The 19,913-nt window shown below is 41.0% G+C and overlaps 1 protein-coding gene across 1 annotated transcript in view; it reads right to left on the bottom strand.

Annotated features, from left to right (window-relative positions):
• Positions 1–652: 652 nt before the first annotated feature.
• The window catches only part of irs4b (insulin receptor substrate 4b), a 30,134-nt gene continuing 10,873 nt past the window's right edge, over positions 653–19,913 (bottom strand). The window contains exon 2 of the mRNA XM_004573406.6: positions 653–6,322. Coding sequence (XP_004573463.5) covers positions 6,318–6,322 — 5 coding nt within the window. The 3' untranslated portion in view covers positions 653–6,317. The remainder of the gene's footprint in view (positions 6,323–19,913) is intronic.

Genomic DNA, 19,913 nt, shown 5'->3' with positions numbered 1-19,913 from the left:
AGTAATAAAAGAAGCCTAACCCTGACACACAAAGGATTAAATACTTTTTAAAATATGACAGTTGAATCAATTTCTTGTTTGAAAACAATGATTTAAAAAGAGTCAGCGTGAGCATAGGTGGTCCCAGTGTGTGCTGCTTACATTTCCTCTAAATGAGTTTGGAAATTTGGCCTCCCTTTGGGGGTCAGGAGGTTATTAAAGACAAGAGGACTTATCGTAATCCCGCTTGCTGACGTCACCGGTGCATTCTTTTAGACATAATCACAGAGGTTCTCAAAGAGGTTTTTATCAGACTCCAGAGTTATCAGGGAATTTCTCAACCTCGTGGCCTTTCAGAGTGCCCAGAGGAAGAAAGAAAAAATATTTCCTTCATCAGATGGTTGAAATGATTTAGCTCACACTTCATTGGCTCCTCCGGGTGGGTGTGTCGCAGCATATTTGAGAATCACGTGCATCAGTGTGCTGAGCAAACCCAGACAAAAACAGATACATTTATTTGGGTCTTTAGTGACGTCAAAGTCCTGTTTGTGTTTAGAAACTGAACTGTTGTGTAACGTAAGACAAACACAGATCTGCAAAGAAACACTCAACCGACGAAAAAAAATTTAAACAAAATAAAGAGAGGAAGGAAGACGGCCGAGACCAGGGCAGCTACATGAACACATTTTTATTGCAATAGCTCTATCGAAAGCAAAAAAGTTTTGATAAATATAAACACTATGCCGATGCTCAAATCGCCTCCGCGTACCCCCTCCGACCCCCCTTTTCTCTCCACAAGGAAACAAAAGAGACAAGGAGAAAAGGAAGTTAAAAAAAAATAATGGGCGAGGGGGCGGGGCACCTGCCAGGCGCCAATCATAACATGAAAAAAAAGCAACAACTCAAGTTTTCCTTATTTACACAAGGAGGATTCCCACCAGTTCTCTCTTTCTCTCTAAATTTTAAGCTCTCTTCACACACACACACACACACACACACACACACACACACACACACACGACGCTGAAAAATAATGCACGTACGAAGGATACACACCTCCACAGTATTGTTTTTGAACTCTTTCCTGTAAAGCTAATGAACAACAGCATTCAACTTGGAAAAAATAAAATAAGAACACAGGTAGCGGGGGTGAGAGTGGGATTTTTCCTGACCCACGCCTTTGTCTTCTTAGTTCGCCACTGACAGCATTTTCAGTTGTTATAACTGTACTACACAGCAGCAAAAAAACCCAAAAGAACTGTGATATAGTTACAAAAAAATAAACATTAGGCAGGTTGTAACCAATTTCTTTATACAAATAACTGCAAAAAATGCCTATGTACTCTTAACAAAAAACAAAAAACCCCTATCCTTGTGTCGCTTTGTATTCAGAGAAGCCTCTCCGATGAGACAAAACAACCAGGAATAAGATGAATTCTTCCCTCTGTAAACTAGAATATAAAATAAATCAAAGGATTAGAGGAAAAACAGAAGTTTGCATAATGATGCCGTACCCTAAGTCTTCTCTGTCAGGATTATATATATAGATATATATGTATAATGTAGGCCTTATTTCTTTCTTAATTCTCCACCCTAAACATGAAAACAGGACAGTTTTGAGGTTGAATTGTTGCCAAAATAAACAGATTCTGTGTGAATGAATTCAGTTATAACAAAGAAATAAACAGAGGATCAAATCTGACGTGTACAATTTTCAAATAAATTATGTGGGGGAAAGAAAAAAACTAGCTCTACCATTTAGCATGAAAACCCCAAAAGCAACACATTGCTGTAGCAAAGTACACAAAAAAGAAAAATAAACAACCAAAAAAGGAAAAAAAAAAAATTCTCATTTGTCTCAACGGGCCACTGATTTAACTCTTTGTTCACTCAAAAAGAGAAGATGGGGTGGGGAGGTCGGGGGTGCGAAAAAAAAAAATCGCTTAAATTCACATAAGACACGTCACGTTTAAAAAAGAAAAACCGACCGTGCTCATTTTCAGGGGTCTGTCATCATCATTGCACGAGTCTGAAAACAGAGCCGGGGTGGTGGGAAAGCGTGGCCACGGTTTTTTAAATGTTTGTGCTAATCGAGACACGTTTGCTAATTGCAGGATGTTAGGAAGTTGAATCCTCCTGATTCTATGCTATGAAGGATCCTTGCAGACTGTGGAAGACTCGCTTCATCTTTGGCCACTTCTATCTGCGTGTAAATGGAAACGTAGCATAGCAGAAAGAGCGTGTTAAAGTGGCCCTCTGTCTCGTTTGTACTGAACACCGACAAACTTCCAAATATTGAGATCAGTGCCAGCTTCACACGGCTCGGAACGCTCCGTTGCAAACCAGCGTCTCTAGTCTTGGGTCTGTGTGATGTCACTGAGTAGAGAAACCCAATACAGCCATCTCAGACCAGAAGCCCTATCCAGTTGCTCACGATGGGCAGCCAATCACACAAAAGCTAGTTGTGTCAGACAGTGGATAAAATTAGGGGCTCCACCAAGGCTTGTTATTTTGATCTGTGAATCATGCTAAGCTACTCTAATAGACTAAAAGATATGCAGCTAGAAACTAGCAGAAACAGGCTTGAAGTAGGAGAGATGTAATGCTGCTTTACACCAGCTGTACCGACTGATCCAGGCCTATCGCCTAATAAGTTTACATTTAATGAAACACGTTTTTCTGTGTTTATCCCTGTTTGCAAAGAAATCATTTAAAATTCGTTGATATTTTCGCACACCCCTATTACCTTAAATTATTTTAAACACTGATCCATTCAGAATTTCACTGCATTTAAATAGATGAGAGGAAAAGTAAGTTTAACCACAACTCCTTCAGTGAAACAAGATCAACTAGAATGCATTAAAAAAAATGATATTAGTGACGACTACAACAAGGCTTAAGAAACAAAACCCTTCAGAACTTCAGTGAACAAAGCAAGCAGCTTTTTTATGGGACCTGCACCTGAGAAGAAGCTTCCACAGTCTGCACGGTCAAACGGCTACAAGTCAGCATCAGGTATCAGGACAATGAGAGCAAATTGGAGCAAAGATTATTCAGTTAAACTTGTCGAGGCTGCTTTCAAAACCAAAGTCAAACACGCCTTCCCTCGCTCCTGGCTCTGCTTGGATAACAGTGATGATGCATCGTTAAACAAGCAAATTCCAAAACATCAGGAAAGGTGGGATAACAAAAAAAAAAAAAAAAAATCATAAGAAAAAAACAAAAAAAACAAAATCAGGATGATTGCATTAAATACTGAAAGAAATCACTGAAATTCTGTGGACCAGTCTAGCTGTCAGTCTTTGAGTTTAAGCACATCGTGGGAGAGCAGCGCGACTATAAATGCTAAATACGCGCGTATTAGTGTGTGAAGGTGCCAAAACAAAAAGAGGAGGCAATTTGTGCGCCACTATAAGTGTGTGTGGGTTGGGGTGTCACAGGGCAAGTATGTCCAGTGCGCTGCACCTGGGGCTGGAGCTCCGGTTACTGGAAACCTCTTTACGTCACGCGGAGCCGCTGACGAACACCCCGGCATTCATATGTGCAAGAAAAATCCCGCACGTCATCAAGAGCCGCTCACAAAGGGCCGAAACGGAGACGCGCAGGAGGTACCCTCGACTAAAAAGGGCTGCATGACTCCTCTGTGCCTGTATGCAATATGAGGGAATGTGTGTGGAGGGGGGCACATGACCGAGATATGCGTCTTATTGACGTACGGGTTTGCGTGTGTATGTACATGCCACTGCTCACAAAGTACAGTAAATGGTTCACTTGCATTTCGTGTGTGTGTGTGTGTGTGCATTATTCCTGTGTTTGCATCTCAGTGTGTCAATACTGTACTTTGTGCTTTTTACCTTTCACAGCGTTTGTCTGCGTTTGCTTTGGCGCCACTCTCCCTCGCTAATCTGAACTGTGCTACGGACCGCATGAGGTAAAACTGAATGAAACAAACAAACACGAACTACTTGGATCTACTCAACAGTTATTTGTGCAGAAAACTGAGGAAGATGAACCAAGTGAAACAGCAGGGCGGGGAAGAAAAAAAAACAAACAAAAACAACAAATCCGTTTTTTTGTTGTTGTTTTGTTTTTTTTTCAGCCGAGTTTTTGAACCACATAATCAGATTTTCTTGCTGAGAGTTCATTAACAACACCCAGATATCTGTGAAGGCAGCTGGTTAGCTTAGCTTAGCATGAAGACCCAAAAAGAGTAGCAGACCTATCCACATAGATAAAGCCTGTGTTTAAACCGATTATATATTCTTTAAGGAACAGTCATGACATAATGGCCTAAAGCTGCTTTTACAATTTGGTTTAATGTGTCAAAGTTGATCTGTTATGCTTTTTCTTATTTTCTGTCACATATGCACACAGTTATGAGGATGAATGCTTATTTTAAATGGAACAAGGTTTCTATCCTGTGTGTATGCAGCTCTTTGAAAGTCAAAAGCTCAGGCTTCAGACTGCTCCAAATGCCTGGTTTCAGACACTTTTTTCCTACTTTTGGCTCTCCATGATGCCATGGAAACCAGACAAAAGCCCCACTTAATTGCTTCTTAAACCTATTAGAGGGGCATCCAATCAGAAGTTACTTAAATCAAACTAAAATGGCTTTTTTCTACTTTTAGCTCTCTTTGATGTCACAGAGAGAAGACATCTCTTATACAGTCATTTCAGGCACAGGAGTCCCGTCTATCTGCTGAAGGGCATCCATCAGGAGAAAGTTGGTTTAAAGGGAGCTAAAATGGGTTGTTTCAAACAGGTGAATGTAATAAGGATTATTGCTAAGTGGCTCTAGTAGAATCCAATTAACCAAAACACTGAAACAGAAATTAGCATAACAGGCCCACTTTAACAAGATGGCATGTACTGTTGTATCTCTGTATCTTTATTTATGGCCTTGCTCATATTAACAATACTTTTATATTTTTAGGTGTATTTTTTTGCCTTTTAGTGATATACATTTTCATTTTTGTGCAAGTAAAACAAAAGAACTGCTATTTTAGTGACTTTCTGTGCTCTGTAGTGCAATATTTAAACACCTAGCCAGCATTAAATGGATATAAATTGGGTTTAAAATTTAAAGTTTGAGCAGAACACAATTTCTTTTAACTGGACTTTGTGTAAAATTACTTTTGAACACCTTTTGGCTCCTGTTCTGACTTTCGATGCTACTCCTTGCTAACCGACTGCTAGCTGTAGCTTCACTTTTAAGATTATCAGACTTCTAATGAGTGGATTGTAAATGACACCGAAAACACTGCAGTGTTCGACCAGTGGCCATAACAATTCCCCGCCCTGCTGAGTACCATCAGTCAGAAGAACAAACAAAGTGAAATGTACCGAAACATTTGTACCTGCATTAACATATAAATAATCAGCACTATATAACATGAGGAGTAATGCTTTAAGGTTGCATTGGTACTCTGACAAACCCACACTGGCGCAGTACTGCAGCTGATTTTAGCCCTTTAGAGCAGGCCCGCTCAGGCAATGGGTGCTAACGTGTCGCTGAGGCGCAAGCGCCCTGCTACATGATGATCCAAAGGGTGCCGGTACTGCGTCGTACCTGGGATCAAACGCGATACTCGTACAATGCCACTCTGAAACTGAAACGGGCCCAGCCGCGAGCTTGTACCATTAAAGGGGGTTAAGGAATTAAAAAAATAAACACTTTATCCAATATGTAATAACTATACGGCATTCAGGATGGATTACACAAGGGGTTAAAGAAATTAGAATAATAATAGTAATAGTAATAATAATAATAATAATAAATGATGACTATTTAAATTCAAATCAACATTAAAAAAAAATCCAAGTCTGTGCCGTAATGCCTTTGAATTTCATTTTCCCTTTTTTCTTTTTTAATACTATATGGAGAAGCAGAACCATCTGATAAAAAGGCTCTGTGCAGATGCAAGGACGCCCCTCAGCCAAAGTTCACCCTCTGTTTGTTGAATAAGTACGAGCCCAACTGTCTCTGAGAGGGGGCGGGGAAGCAGCGCACGCTGGCAGCGTCGGTCAAGAGAGGGAGGATTATTTGTTAATTTAAAAAAAATAAAAAAGAAGAAGAAAGAAAAAAAAGGGACGATATGCATATAAAACAGAGGAAAAACAAAAAATGAAAAACACTTTTTTTAAAAACTGCAAGCGGTTTTTTGTGTTTGTTTTTGACATTTTGTCTGCGATCAGAAGGGAGCAGCTTCTCAGTCTCAGTGAAGGTCAGAGGGCAACGGCGTTGGAGGCCAAAGGTCACAGGCTGAGTCAAGTGCCGCGAGCAGAGAGATGAGGATGAAGAGGAGGGGGGGCTGCGGCGCGCGATGAACCTCCGTCGCTCAGTCTGAGACACAGAGAGAGGGGGGGGGGGGAAAAGCATGTTAGTGAAAACATGAAGACAAACACAAAAACAACAAACTAGCGACAACATGACACTGACCACAGGCAGCCAAATACAAAAAAGAACAATCTGTTTGGGAGTTTGGGAAGAATGTATATTTTTTTTCTTTTCAAAAAATCAAGACAAAAACCAACAACTTCAAGAATTTACATGAAGCTATCATCAGCCTCCAAATGAACAAACAGGTTGAGATTACGCGTCGTTAAAGGCATAAACCTGTGAGGTGTGGAGTGTCAGTAAGACACAACAGCACAGGTTTACCAAGCATGGGCACCGGGGTAGCTGGTTAGGTCAGGAAAACATGACAGTATCAGTGCCAGATACTTGTAATTGGTATTAATTCATATATTTTTTACTTATTATTTGACTGACTTGTTCCTTCTTCTTATAGTAAAGGTTTTCTTGTGTGCGGGAGCAGCTGAACAACAAGAGGAACGACTTTCCTTTCTGTCTCTACACAACTGAAAGTAAGCTCCACCTAGAAGAGGCAAAAGGACGTTTGCTGTAATTATTAATTGTAACTTTCTCCTCTCCAAGTATCTAACATGCAAAATACTTTGTGACTTTTCAGCTGCCTCTCCATGGAGGACTGGATTGCAGGTTGGAGCCCTCAGCGAGTATGGGATAGCTCCACATAAACAAGTTCTAGACCTGCAGCTCACAGAGGATCCAGAGCAGAATGAGAAGCTGCTGTGCAGAAGAGGTACGTCCCGTGGACCGCCACAACAGCAGCCTGCCCGGCAAATCAGCCCATAAGAAAACACTAGACTTTCAAAACAAGAGCCAGGGTGGTTTTCCCTGCCATACTTTGGCAACTGTTAAATTCCCTGGCTATACTTCCTGAGTAAAAGTTTATTGTGTGAGGAAATGCTGTCATATATTGAAGTGAGTATCTCTGGATGTGGAACTTTTGTTTAACCTTGTAGTGTTGACACACGTGCTGCCGCGACCAAATCACATGACCGATTTAAGACGATGTAACCCGCAGAACGCTGGCTCGCGAATAAATTCCGTTTTTTAAATTGTGTTGACAGGCTGAGTAAAGACAAGTAAAACCAGAGTTATGATAAACAATTTTAAAATGCCAGCTGTAAGCCCTGTGATGTGTCCTGTGTGTACACTAGGTTTAGAAATTTGCATCTTGTATTTGCATTTTAAATGATAAAAGTAATTCGTTAAAAATGTTTGTGGTAAAATCAGCCAGTTGCACACTTGACTCCAGACGGTTAAGCAAAAGACAGGAAGCTAGGGCTGCTCGATTATGGCAAAAATGATAATCACGATTATTTTCACTGAAATTGAGATCACGATTATTTGACGATATTTATTTAACCCTTTAAGACCTACTATGGAACCAAGTCCACCAGAGCTTATATTATTATTATTTTTTTTTTTTTTTACATGCTGTAGTGCCATTTGTGGGAGCATTTCAACTTGCTATACATCAATACAACTGTTATAGCCCATATTTTAATAATATGTATGCATTAAGTCCATAGTAATTACATAAATTGCAAAAAAGTGCAATAAACTACAAAAAAAAATTGAAAATCGCTTTTGTTTTGTTTACATATATTTCTACTTGGAGAAGTTTAAGAGGCTTATCCCTCAAAACTTTAAATACAATAAAGTTGCAAAAAATAGTTTCCCACCACAGGAAATTTATTTTGAGTGTCTTCATAGTTTTATTTCGGAGATACAGCAATTTTTATATACTGCAGGAAAAACAAAAAACAATCCTATGATGCAAATTTGCAAAGAAAACAGCATGTGCATCATTTCACTGTGGGAAGTGTTACGAACAGCTGATAGTAACGGCAAAGCGTGTTTCTGGAATATTATGTTTTTGTTCCTGCAAGCGCTTTTTATGCAATTTTTGCAAAGCTTTATGTGGAACGAAACCGTGACCGAGGACAAGCTGATGGCATAAGATGTAAGTTTCATATGCAAAAAAAATTATTGCGCTAGCTTACATGGTTCCGGTTCTACAGGGATTTAAAAATAGTTATGCAAAACGGAGCGTGCTGCTCTGACCGGCTTTAAAGGGTTAACAATGACTTTAAAAAAAATAATATAAAATAGTGTGCAACACCACTGAAGTTTTTTTTAACCTCTCTTTTCAACCAAAAGGCAGTCACTCTCTCCTCTCCAAATAACTTCTGCTTAGCTTTCCGAGCTTCCCTCGGGTCCTCTTAATCAGCGGTCTCCAACCTTTTTTGCACCACGGACCGGTTTATGCCCGACAATATTTTCACGGACCGGCCTTTAAGGTGTCGCGGATAAATGAGGGAGGGGCTAATAATCGGCTCAGTCATTTTTAATGATCGTTGAAAGCCCAGATCGTAATCGTGATTAAAATTCAATTAATTGAGCAGCCCTACAGGAAGCACTTAAAAAAACAAAAAACAACAACTTTAAAGCGTCACAAGCATTTTCACTGCTGTTTGTACAAACAAAAAAAGCAAGCTGGAAAATGAGAACAATTATAATGAGACCACGGGCTAATAGAAAAACTATTACACATTATCACAGCACACACACAGAAACAGGAATGTTTGTGGTTCACTGATTGGAAGGGGGGGGGGGGCTGTCGATATGATCTTTTTGGACATTTTGAAGGCTAGCGTGCCAATTTTGACTGGAACCAGACCCTGTCTGGCTTTGGGCTCAGCCCCCCAAACATTTCTCCAAATCCTGAAAAGGTGGGGGTTCTGGTGGCTTCTGAGGGGTCGTGCGTTGGAAGACACTGCAGGGGTTGCAAAAACACTCGACCCTCTTCTGCCAGCTCAGGAATGGTTATCACCACGCTTAGAGGTTGCCCAACAGTTTGGTAATCTTAAAAAGGGCACGATTAATGACACAAGCCGCAGGTTTACAATCACAGAAGAAGAAAGTAGAACTACAGCAGTTGCACGGTCACAGATCACCGCCTGAGAGAAGCAGCACAAATGTGAGACATCTCTGTCGGAGGAGGCTTGGCTTGAACTCCTCGTTGTATAATAAAATCTGTTTGTCTGGTAATAAGTGTGCGTGGCCGGTGAACTTTGGATTCTGCTCGCTGCCAGCAAGCAAACACACACACACACACACACACACACACACGCTCACAAATAAAATGTTTGTTTCCTGCCCTGCTATCATTGCTGGGTCGGGCTGTCAGGTCGGTTGTTGTGGTGCGGCCCAGCAGCCCCGAATGACCCGTGGCGATGGCCGCCGTCCAGCTGGGTTATTCCGCTGAGAGCGAGCCTTTGTCTGACACAACAATGTGAGCAGCATGCCACAATACAGATGCTTTGACACTGCTGGAATGCTGCCCCTCTGTTTGCTAGCCATGGGGAGGGAGGGAGGGATGGACTGACGGAAAGGCAGGGATACACGGATAAGAGAAGAAACAACAACCTGATGCAACCAAATTACAACCAAAAAAACCCAAAAGGTGTAGCACACCCTGGAATTCTGCTATGAACAAGGCCGTCTTTAAGCTCCCTGAAAAGCCTTCGGCTGATCTAAAACACTGCAGTGAGAGAACTGACAGGACTTTCTCTTAACTGGCGCCTGTTAGATCCAGAATCAAATTTAAAATCCTCCTCCTTACACACCAAGTCCTAAATGATCAGGCCCCTTCATATCTGATATATATTTTAGTATCAAATTACCCTAACAGAGCACTTTGCTCTCAGACTGCAGGCTTACTTACTCTCACGTTTCTAAACATACAATGTCAGGCAGAGCCAGCTTTCAACAGGAGTGGGTTGCGTTAAGAGGTAGGCAGGTTTGATACAGCATAGTATTGTGATATTTTGCTCTATCGTAGCAATACAGGGGCACTAAATTTTCATATTCTATTAAAAAAAAGTGAATATTCTGGGAATACTACGAACAAGAGGGCTTATCTCATGCACAAGTCGAGAGGACTCCACTTAACTGGCTGTATTCCTGGAGAACAGGAAGGTTTGCTGAGAACACATGTAATAGTCAAATGTGAATTTACTGCAACAACTGTGACAAATCATCAAAAATCACACTAATTCAAACAGACTGCATGCAACTGCCAGCTCGACCCTGTTGAGACTGAAGTTGTTGAAACTATCTGATGGTGGTATTTATGGCAGGTTTTAGTGATGGTGTAGGTATCCTCCACAATCTCACTCTGCGACTCTAACTTTGAAAAAAGGTGATAAATCAAAATATACAATATGTTATTACAATACTCAACATGTTGCAAAACATTCAAGGTCGCAAAAATGGTATCGTGAGTTAAGCATTGTAATAACATCGTATGGTGAGGTGTCTGGTGATTCCTGCCTCTCTCCTATGGAACCAGCTCCTACATTAGACTGGGAGACCGTCTATTTTTAAGACTAAATTAAAAACTTGCCTTTTGATTAAGCGTAAAGCTGTTCCTGTCTGAGCCTGGTTGTGCATGGGGTTGTCGTGTATTTGCTCATAAGGGTGTCACCTGATTGTTGGGGTTATCGCTCTAATATCGGAGGGTTTTAAACATCTTTGCCAAATAACACCTTAGTCACAAAAGCCTAAAGAACAGCTGACAGCTGCCCGGCAGCCACTGGTTGTGTGTATATTATGCAACCAGTTGGTGTGTGGTTGCTGGAGGTTGCCAACATTAAACTCGTCACAAAGAGGTGCTGCCTGAAAACCTAGTTTATATGAAAGACTTTTGTGCAACATTTGCAAACTACTCTCCAAGCAGTGATAAACTACAGCTCAGAGTGTTAATATTTTTGCAGACAAGCTAGTGTCTGTAGTGTAAACCACAGGCGACTGTGGCAATCTGCTAGCGATCAAAGCAGTCAGAAAGAGTTTTTTTGTATAGCACCCGTCTGTGTGACTGATTTCGCCTAGTGACAGCAGCCTCCAAAAATATGTGTCACATTTTTAGTAATCATATAAGCACTGTGGGTCTGTCAAAATCCTTTGTCCGAATGAATAACACCAAGGCAACGAACAACACATAGTGGATAGTTTAAAATAAAGATAAAACTGAATATTTAAACTAAGTTTGGTTATTTGGTGTTAGAAGTTGTACAGGTGAGATGCCGTTTCCAGTGTTTGCATAGGTACAAACCGTGTTCAAGAGTCCTACGGTAATTGATAGTATCCTGCCAGCACTCACGCTCACTTTGTTAAAGTGTTAAAAACAGCCTCACTACTCCTCCCGTGTACAGCAGAGGCAGGGCTGTTTATAGAGATCAGAGTGAGTACACTGACATAACCGCACTATTTTGTACATTTACAGAAAGAAACTGTTGCTGTAATCTATGACACCATGCTGTAAAAACAACAGCTTACTGCTGCCGAGGCCCGTTACTGGCACTTTACTGTCATTTAACAGTAAAAGCTTTCAGACTGTAGTTTTATAACTTATACACAGTAAAGTACAGAGTACACACAGTATTATTTTCTCCATTGAATGACTAATACTCACAAATATTTCCTTTATTGAACTGCTGATTGTTTCATTCCTTCCTGAAATTCTTAACATTTTGAAACCTGTGAGTTCTGACTGCTTCTCATTTGTGTTTGTAGCAAATGTGCGTTCAAATTGTCCAGGAATTAGAGGAGTGTAATCAGACTAATATCTAAAGGGAGAAGATTTTATTTTTTTTATTTTTTTTAAACAAAGAAAAAAAAAATAGCATGCATGGAGAGATGAGGAAAACAAGCTTCAGCCACCATTGGTGAACAGCACAGTTATGTGGATTTGTATCTTTTCTTTTAACTTTCTGAATCATTATACTTAACACTACATACAACAAGCTTTGGCAATACTGTATTTAATTATGGTCAACGCAAGGCTGAATCTGAATGTGGGTGTGTGTGAGAGCAAGAGACAGACAGAGAGAGAAAGTCTGAGGTCTCTGGGTTTCTCTGCAGTCCAGGCGTGGACTTTGATCAAAACAACACTCTTAGGACACGAGCCCAACTGACCCAAGCTGACCTTGCTTAAACACACACATACACACACTTTCAGGGCAAAATCAGGTCATAAAAACACCTGCATTAGCTAACAGATTGTTGTGTTGTTGCAACACGCGCAGGTGCTCAGATCCGCTGCCCTCTGTCTCGTTCCCTCTGCCCTCGCTGACCCTCAGCTCGTGCCTCTCTCTGTCCCCAAACCCCATTCACCCAGCTGGGACAAGAGATGAAAGGCATCATGGGAGTGAACAGCCAGCGTAACGGGTTGACCTGACATGGGCTTGCGCGACAGCTGGACTGGCGGCCTTTCAAGTGCAGATCGAGGAACGAAAAGACGCACTTCACTTCACTTTTGTGTGTCCAGTTTGGTTCTTGTTCTGTTTTTTTCCCCCGTCTCTACCCCCACCCTTACCACAGCAGCTGCACGGAAGACAAAGAAGAGCTGTACTTGAGGCAAACATCAGCATCAACAATGCAAACGGTCAAACTGTAAGGGGTCATCCTGTTCTACAGTGTGCCCATCGATCAGACTTTACTAACCCTCGATGTCCGCAATTTGGTCCAAATGCGATAAAGGACATTTTCACATAAAAGTGCAACTGTGACACAGGGCCAACAATAGGAAGTACAAAAGGATATATCTTCTTAGTTTGAAAAGTCAAGCCAACGCAAAAGCGACTTAAAACTGTATTTTATTTTGGCCACTAGACTAAAAAGACTATAGAGGTCAACAGCTAGATTCCAGGTAGGGCTGGGCCCTATTATACCGTTCACGGTAATACCGGTATAATGTTAGGCAACTATAGGAAAATGAAATATCGCGATAGAATATGAGTAAAACGCGCATGCGCAGTGCCTTTGTTTTCATACGCACATGGCCGATTGTTGAGTGAAACAGATGAACCAGAATTGGTTTGTAAAAATGGTGCAACTTCCGTGATGTGGAACTGGTTTGGTGTTTGTCCGTCAGATACACGACAAAGCACATTTTTTTGCAGAACATGCAAGCGGCCGTCGTTATTGTCGTATTTGTCGGACTAAGATGCTCTTAAATCTGGAAGTAATCTGGGTCCTAAACTCCATATGCTTCAGGTCAAACAACACTGCAGCATCACTTAGAGTTAAAAACTGTCTAAATTATTTCATCTTTAATAAAACGATCAGCATTGCTGCTTTACCAGGTGTAACTATAAAGTTTAACTTCCAGGCATCCATGAAAACAAAAGTTATTACATTTAACGGAGTTAGAAGTTAGCAGGAAGCTAGCGGAAGTTAGCTCGCTAGTTTTGCTAGTTACCTAAGCATGATATAGCATGTTCTGACCGAGAGATTTCTGAAAAAAATCAAACGTACAGCTCTGCTATCACTTCCAACATAAATGAAGACAGGAAACTAAACAGCAGTGACGTTTGTAGGGTTACTGAAGTTGGGCTAGCTGGTATATAATGATGTGCTACGTGATCGCTAGCGACACAGCTATGTTAGCATAACATAAACAGGGAAGCTGGAGGACGAACACTAACACTTTTCCACTTATAAAAGTTAACGTGAAGGTTCTTCATGGTTAGAGACAAATGCAATCGCATGGCAGGATGCTGTAAACGGACCAAACTTCAGTCAGGAGAACAACTGAGATAATCCATCCACAATACGAGGTTAGTCATTAATATACTGCAACAACATGGGAATAGAGCAGCTGCCAGAGAATTCAACATTAATGAATCAATGGTACAGAAGTGGAGGAAGCAAGAAGAATGAGTTTAATAAAGTTTGATTTATCTGACTGCTTTGTTTCGCTTAATGTGCCTTATAATCCCGTGCACCTTATGGTCCGAAAAATGCGTACTGCACACTGCAGTTTAATGTTGCAAAGCACCTCTTTTTAACTTCAGTGGATATTATACATGGTTATGCTCAGGATATGTCAGCCCATTTCTACTGGAAATGCCTTTTGGTTAAACTTTCAGCAAGGAATTTGCATTTGCACTGTTACATTTTTATAAAGCTTTAATGTACATAAAAACCAGCTTCTTGTTTAAGTGAAAATAAATGGAAGGTTGTCTTTTTGCGCTAGTAATGTTGTGGAGTTGTATTTTGTCTCGCATCAATTATATCGTCGGTTATATCGTTATCGCAAATTTTCAAATATATATCGTGATAAATATTTTTGGCCATATCGCCCTGCTCTAATTCCAGGAGTAGAAACCACCTTCATATTTTCCATAGAGATGTGGATTATAAGCCATAATGCTGAAACCATCTAAAGCAGACTGGCTGTGAGCTACGACAGACTTTATGAACTTAACTTGTTCCTACTAGAACTACTAGTGAGACCTGCTCCGATGTTTTAGTTTGGAGAAAGGATGCAGAGCTGAAGGTGCTGAGATTTTCCTTGGGAGTCACCAGGATGGACGGGATTAGAAATGAGTACATCAGTGGGACAGCTGGAGAGGTGAGGTTGAGACAGTTTGGGCTTGTACAGAGGACGGATGGTAGACATATTGGCCAAAGGATGTTGAAGAAAGAGGAAGAGCTCAGATGAGGTAGTGAAGGAGGACGTGACACTGTGATGACCCCTAAAGGGAGCATCTGAAAGAAGAAAGACTCTACCCACAATCCCAACTTGAGAGTGTAACGCCTCTGGTTAAGGTCGCCGTTTCTGTGGAAATGTTTAAACCTGTGCTTATCAGGTCATTTCGTGAATGCAAAACTTCAGAAACCACAAGAGTGGCATCTGCAGTCAGAAAAAAAAAAAAGCACTGTAGCATTTCTACACTACAAAATGTATACAAATTTATTATTATACAGCGCTATCATTAACCATATAAACGCGAAGATGGCTGGAAGTTGTTAGCTGTGGTATTTGGGGTTTGCAGTACTTTGCCTGCCCGCCTCAGTGGTTCACCTCTCACTATTGAGATCTGTAAGCCTATGGGATAATAGCTCTCAATGGCCCTCACTCTGCGACCTCAGTAAATACTTCAGTGATGAGTTTATGGGCTTATTTGCTAGTTTAAGGTCATATTTAACAAAAATTGAAGCTCATTTTTTAAATTACCGTCAAAATTCAAAAAGAATCAGAAAGAAGAACAAACCGGGACATGCTCATCAGCACATGCCAATCACAAGTCATTACCGAATGAGTGTGTGGTTTTGCAGTCAGACCCGCCCCTCATTCAACACATCCAGTTTCCAAACACCAAGATGGCAATGTTGAAAACTAGAGGCTTCATAACAGGACATTACTAAACAGATGGATGATGTCACATCAGACAGACAAACCCATTCAAAGACAAACTAGAATGAAAATTGTTGTCCGTCTCACTCAATAATAAAACTTCACTAAAATTTCCTTCGCATTATCTAAAACTCTTAAAGTCGCTTTTAAGCTTTCAGTAAACTTTGAACTAAACAGAATGAATGTAAAACAAACTTTGACGCACTCGGGGTTCCTCTTAAATGCACGTTTGCGCACACATTCAGACTTTGACTAATAAAGCTATCTAACCTCACATTCCAGCCAGTCCAAGGGTATTCCAGTAAAATCATGCTTTATCACTACCGTGTGTCTGCAGGAGGCGGTGAAGTAGACGAAAACACTGCAAAGACAGAAGAGAAAACTGCAGCTTTTCTCTAAGTGCGAGAGCCTCAGGAACCCCGATGATTAAAGTCCGAGACCACCTACGAAATCTACGTGCAGGCCCAGTTAAAGACTCACGATGTTTAGGTCCATTTATTACTGACGAGACACAACATTTCCACTTGAGTAAGCACTGCAGCTCGTTGGTCTTGTGAAGCTTAATCACTGCCTGCGACTTTATTTATACTGCATGATTCACAACTTCATTAATAATCGCCACTTTATAAATAATTTTAACCCCCCCAAAAAAAAAACCCCCAAAAAACAAAACTGTTTCCAGCTTTGACGAGTTGCAACAGCTGCTTGCAGCATGCAAAACATAGGAACAAAACCGAAGTAGACAAGATGGAAATGACATTTGATTAGGCTTCTGTCAAGCTGTGCTGCAGCTTTCATTAAAAACCGATTTGAAAATGTTCTCAATTAACTGTTTCTCAGATGTGCAAAAATATTTTCTTGAAGCCAAATGTCGAAAAGATATTCTCCTTCATGTCACATAAGATAGAAGCATATTTCAGATGCTAATTCAAGAGCACATTTGGATTGTGTTTTGCTTAGAAAATGGCTAATAACCATTTTTCTCTGTAGGGACCAAACAAAGAGCTGCTCTAAACTGATATTTAAAGCTCCGAGAACCACATCTTTCAAATCTTCAATGTTGCGAAGTTAATTTATTAATTTCCACTCCCTATATTTATTCCTGGACTCTACTGGAGTAGCTTTTTGTGTTTACAAGTTCAAAATAATCCTTTTTTCTCTTTTATTGCAGGCTTTGGGTTTATCCACTGTTTGAAATGAGTAATTTTAGCTCGCTTTCCCCTGATTGGTGTTCAGAGGTCTGACCAGCAGACAGGTGCTCTCATAATGTGTCTTTGTCTCTAGATGCCACAGTCACCTGTAGTTGCATGGAAAAAGCCAACTTATCTGCAAACACTCTGCAACTACTTGCTAAGTGGTAGGTAATCTGAGGAATGTGACACAAACCAGAAACTGAGGCCTTTTGCCTTCAAAGTAAAAGCTGCGGCTTTTGAAAGTTGTTGGCTTCAGCAGTAGCGCACAACTTTTACTGTGGAGATGAACGTCGTTCCCCGTTCTGCATGACACGTTGTCATGCTTCACTGCCGCTCGACAAGCTCGAGCTGGTAAGTGTTTGCAGACAAGTTAGCATCTTCCACAGTAACCTGCTAGTGACCAAAGTGTTCACAAGAAAATCTCAAAGTCTTTTCTTTGGGGGAAAAACCGTTCCGTCAATACTTGGAACAGAACAAACTTTCTGGGATTTTCTGACCTGGATGATTGAGGATGCATCCAGACATCTGCAGGGAGCTTTCTGGTGCAGGTCAGTTTCACCCAGCAACCATTCAGAGACCAGTCTCTTCACCTGTATTGCTCAGTCCTGAGATGACATCCTTGCTCTCACTGACATCATAAAGAGCCAAGATTTTGACTCATAGGGCTAACCTGAACTTGTACTGATAGAAAATTATAAGTAGGGCTGTGTGATTACTTGAAATTTTATTTAAATTACAACTTGGCTTTCAACAACTATTAAAACAGGCCAGCTGAGATAAGATAGTTCATAGTTTGCAAAAAATGATGACCTTGTTTTGTCTTTCATCCCCACCTCCATTAAAAGCCTAAATTCATCACACACCAGGTTCTCTAGCTCAGTTCACATATCTCTTTCTTTCTTGTTAACTTTCAGGTGATTTACTATTGAATTTCATTTTTACCTTCAGCAAATGCACTATTTTTTACCTAAACTCTCATAACATTTGCTAAAACCCCATATTTAAAGACTTTATTGATCAATGGGAGCTCTCCAAGCAGTCATTTGCCCAAAGTTTGAGGTCCACTTCCCTGTTTCTCAACAACACTGCCAGCTTTATGTTCCCAAGCCTCTTAATGCAGGCCACCCATGCTCAAAGCACATCTATCATTTCAGTCCTGTGAATTACAGTGCTCATCAAACGGCACACGTTATTTTAAGGTTATTTATTTGCCGAATGTATACTAAAACAGGCATAAAGAGCAAAGAGTCCAGCCTCAGGGGGCTCTCAAAGAGCCACAAATACTTTCCTATGACAGTCACAATGGCAGCTTAAAATCAAAATTGCCTTGTGTGCACGCCTGATGCCTAATAATTCTAACATCTGTGGGAATACATGTCTGGCCATTTAGGATGCAGAGAGACCTCTGCCTGCAACACACAGTAAAAGAGAAGTTGGGGGGGTCCTGTTACGAGCAGAGCCTCATACCGGCCCATAAATTCATGTCAGTCTGGAAATAGACCTGTAAATATAGAAGGGCACAGACGTGGAGGTGGGAACGAGAGAGGAAAAGGGCATCTTACTCTCCCTTTCCGTCCGATAACTCTGCCTCGCACTCTGTCCAGCCCTTTACCACCTCATCGGCACTTGGCTGGGAGGCAAGAACAAGGAGAAGGAGAAAAGGGCAGCTTCCCACTGCTGTCACAGACATCTAAAAGTCACTTCTGACAGGTTTAAGGGCACATCTCTCTCTCGTGACCCAACTTTCACAGCATTTAAAGATTTGAATATGATGCATATCAGAAAAAAAAATGATATATATAAAAATTTTAAGAAATTTAAGACCGACTTAAACCCAATTTCCCTCGGGATGAATAAAGTATTATCAATCAATCAACTAAAACTTCCTCAGGGTTAGAGACAGCTTGGTTTAGTTTCTATCGTCTGTCTGAGGCTCTCGTTGCACAATAATAAATCAATGTTGGCTTTTAATGTAGGCTGGCATGTCTAAACTGCCCGAGGTGGAACTAAAGTGCAGGCAGGTGTACGTGAGTTTACACGTAAGGTTTTAGAGGGGTCGGTGGTTATGACATACCTACAGCTTAGAGTTAACACAGACGCATAAATCCCCAGTAATACTGCTGCTCAGTTTTGGCGGAAAAATCATAACCACAAAATCTTGATTATTTAACCCTCTTTTCAGTAACAAAAGCCTTGCTGTTACTGAACGCAGGTGCCTGTTTTTTTTTTTTTTTTACCTTTTCCCTTTGAAAACAGAGCAATGAAGCCACCAACCAGCTCATGTTTCCCACCAGAGGGAGGACCTGGGGCTGTACTACGAAGAAAACTGAACATATCCTTTTTTATACCCATACCATCTTTTTCCTGATCGGGCTAAAATAAAGCTGCATTCAAATTCAGAAAAGTGAATGCGACTTCGAGCAAGTACAGGAGAAACAACTGCTGGTGACAGGAAGTAGACAGGCGAGCCCAGGTGAGCAATTGAAGAATGAGAGTGCTGATGAGGGTGAAGAACACTGTTGACAGACATACGACTTCATAGTAAATACATTAGAGGGTTGCCAAAGCAACTGGAGCCTGGAAGAAAGCGAAACGCAGCTTTACCCCAACATCAGCAGTCAGCGTCAATAAATCAATCGAGGCTTCAATCTAGGCTAGCAGTTCGTTTACATGAAGCGGGGAGGTGCTGGTGATATATGACCGATCGGAAGCATTGAGGCAGGGCAGCTGATTTTACAAAGCAAGAAAAAAAAAACTATTATGTTAGAAAAATGTGAATAGTGGCTAAAGTAAGAGGACTCTTATAGTGTATGCACTCCAATAGCTTTGGTCAGTAAAGCCCCAATCACCAAGGCCTAGAACCAGTCAGCAATCCTCAGGCAACCACCAGTTGCTAGGTACAGATGTGGACTCCCTAACACCAACACCAAGTAAATGAACATTTGAGTTTTAGATGTTCAGCAGTTGTTTGAGGGTGCAAGGGTTTGGGGCTTGAATTGATGAGGTCGTTGACCAATTAGTTGGCCTATGTGAGTGGGCTTTAGGCTGGAAGTTATAATAAAGTTTTGCCAATTTGAAGGAAGGAAGGAAAGCCAGTCAAAATGCACCTCTATCAATAAGACATAGGATGGATTACAGCTGTTATTTGATTACATTAACCTCTTAA

Source organism: Maylandia zebra, linkage group LG3 (assembly GCF_041146795.1).
Source record: "Maylandia zebra isolate NMK-2024a linkage group LG3, Mzebra_GT3a, whole genome shotgun sequence".
NCBI classification, from domain to species: Eukaryota; Metazoa; Chordata; class Actinopteri; order Cichliformes; family Cichlidae; genus Maylandia; species Maylandia zebra.
The sequence above is the reverse complement of the archived record's forward strand: the minus strand, read 5'-3'. Positions and strand labels throughout refer to the sequence as shown.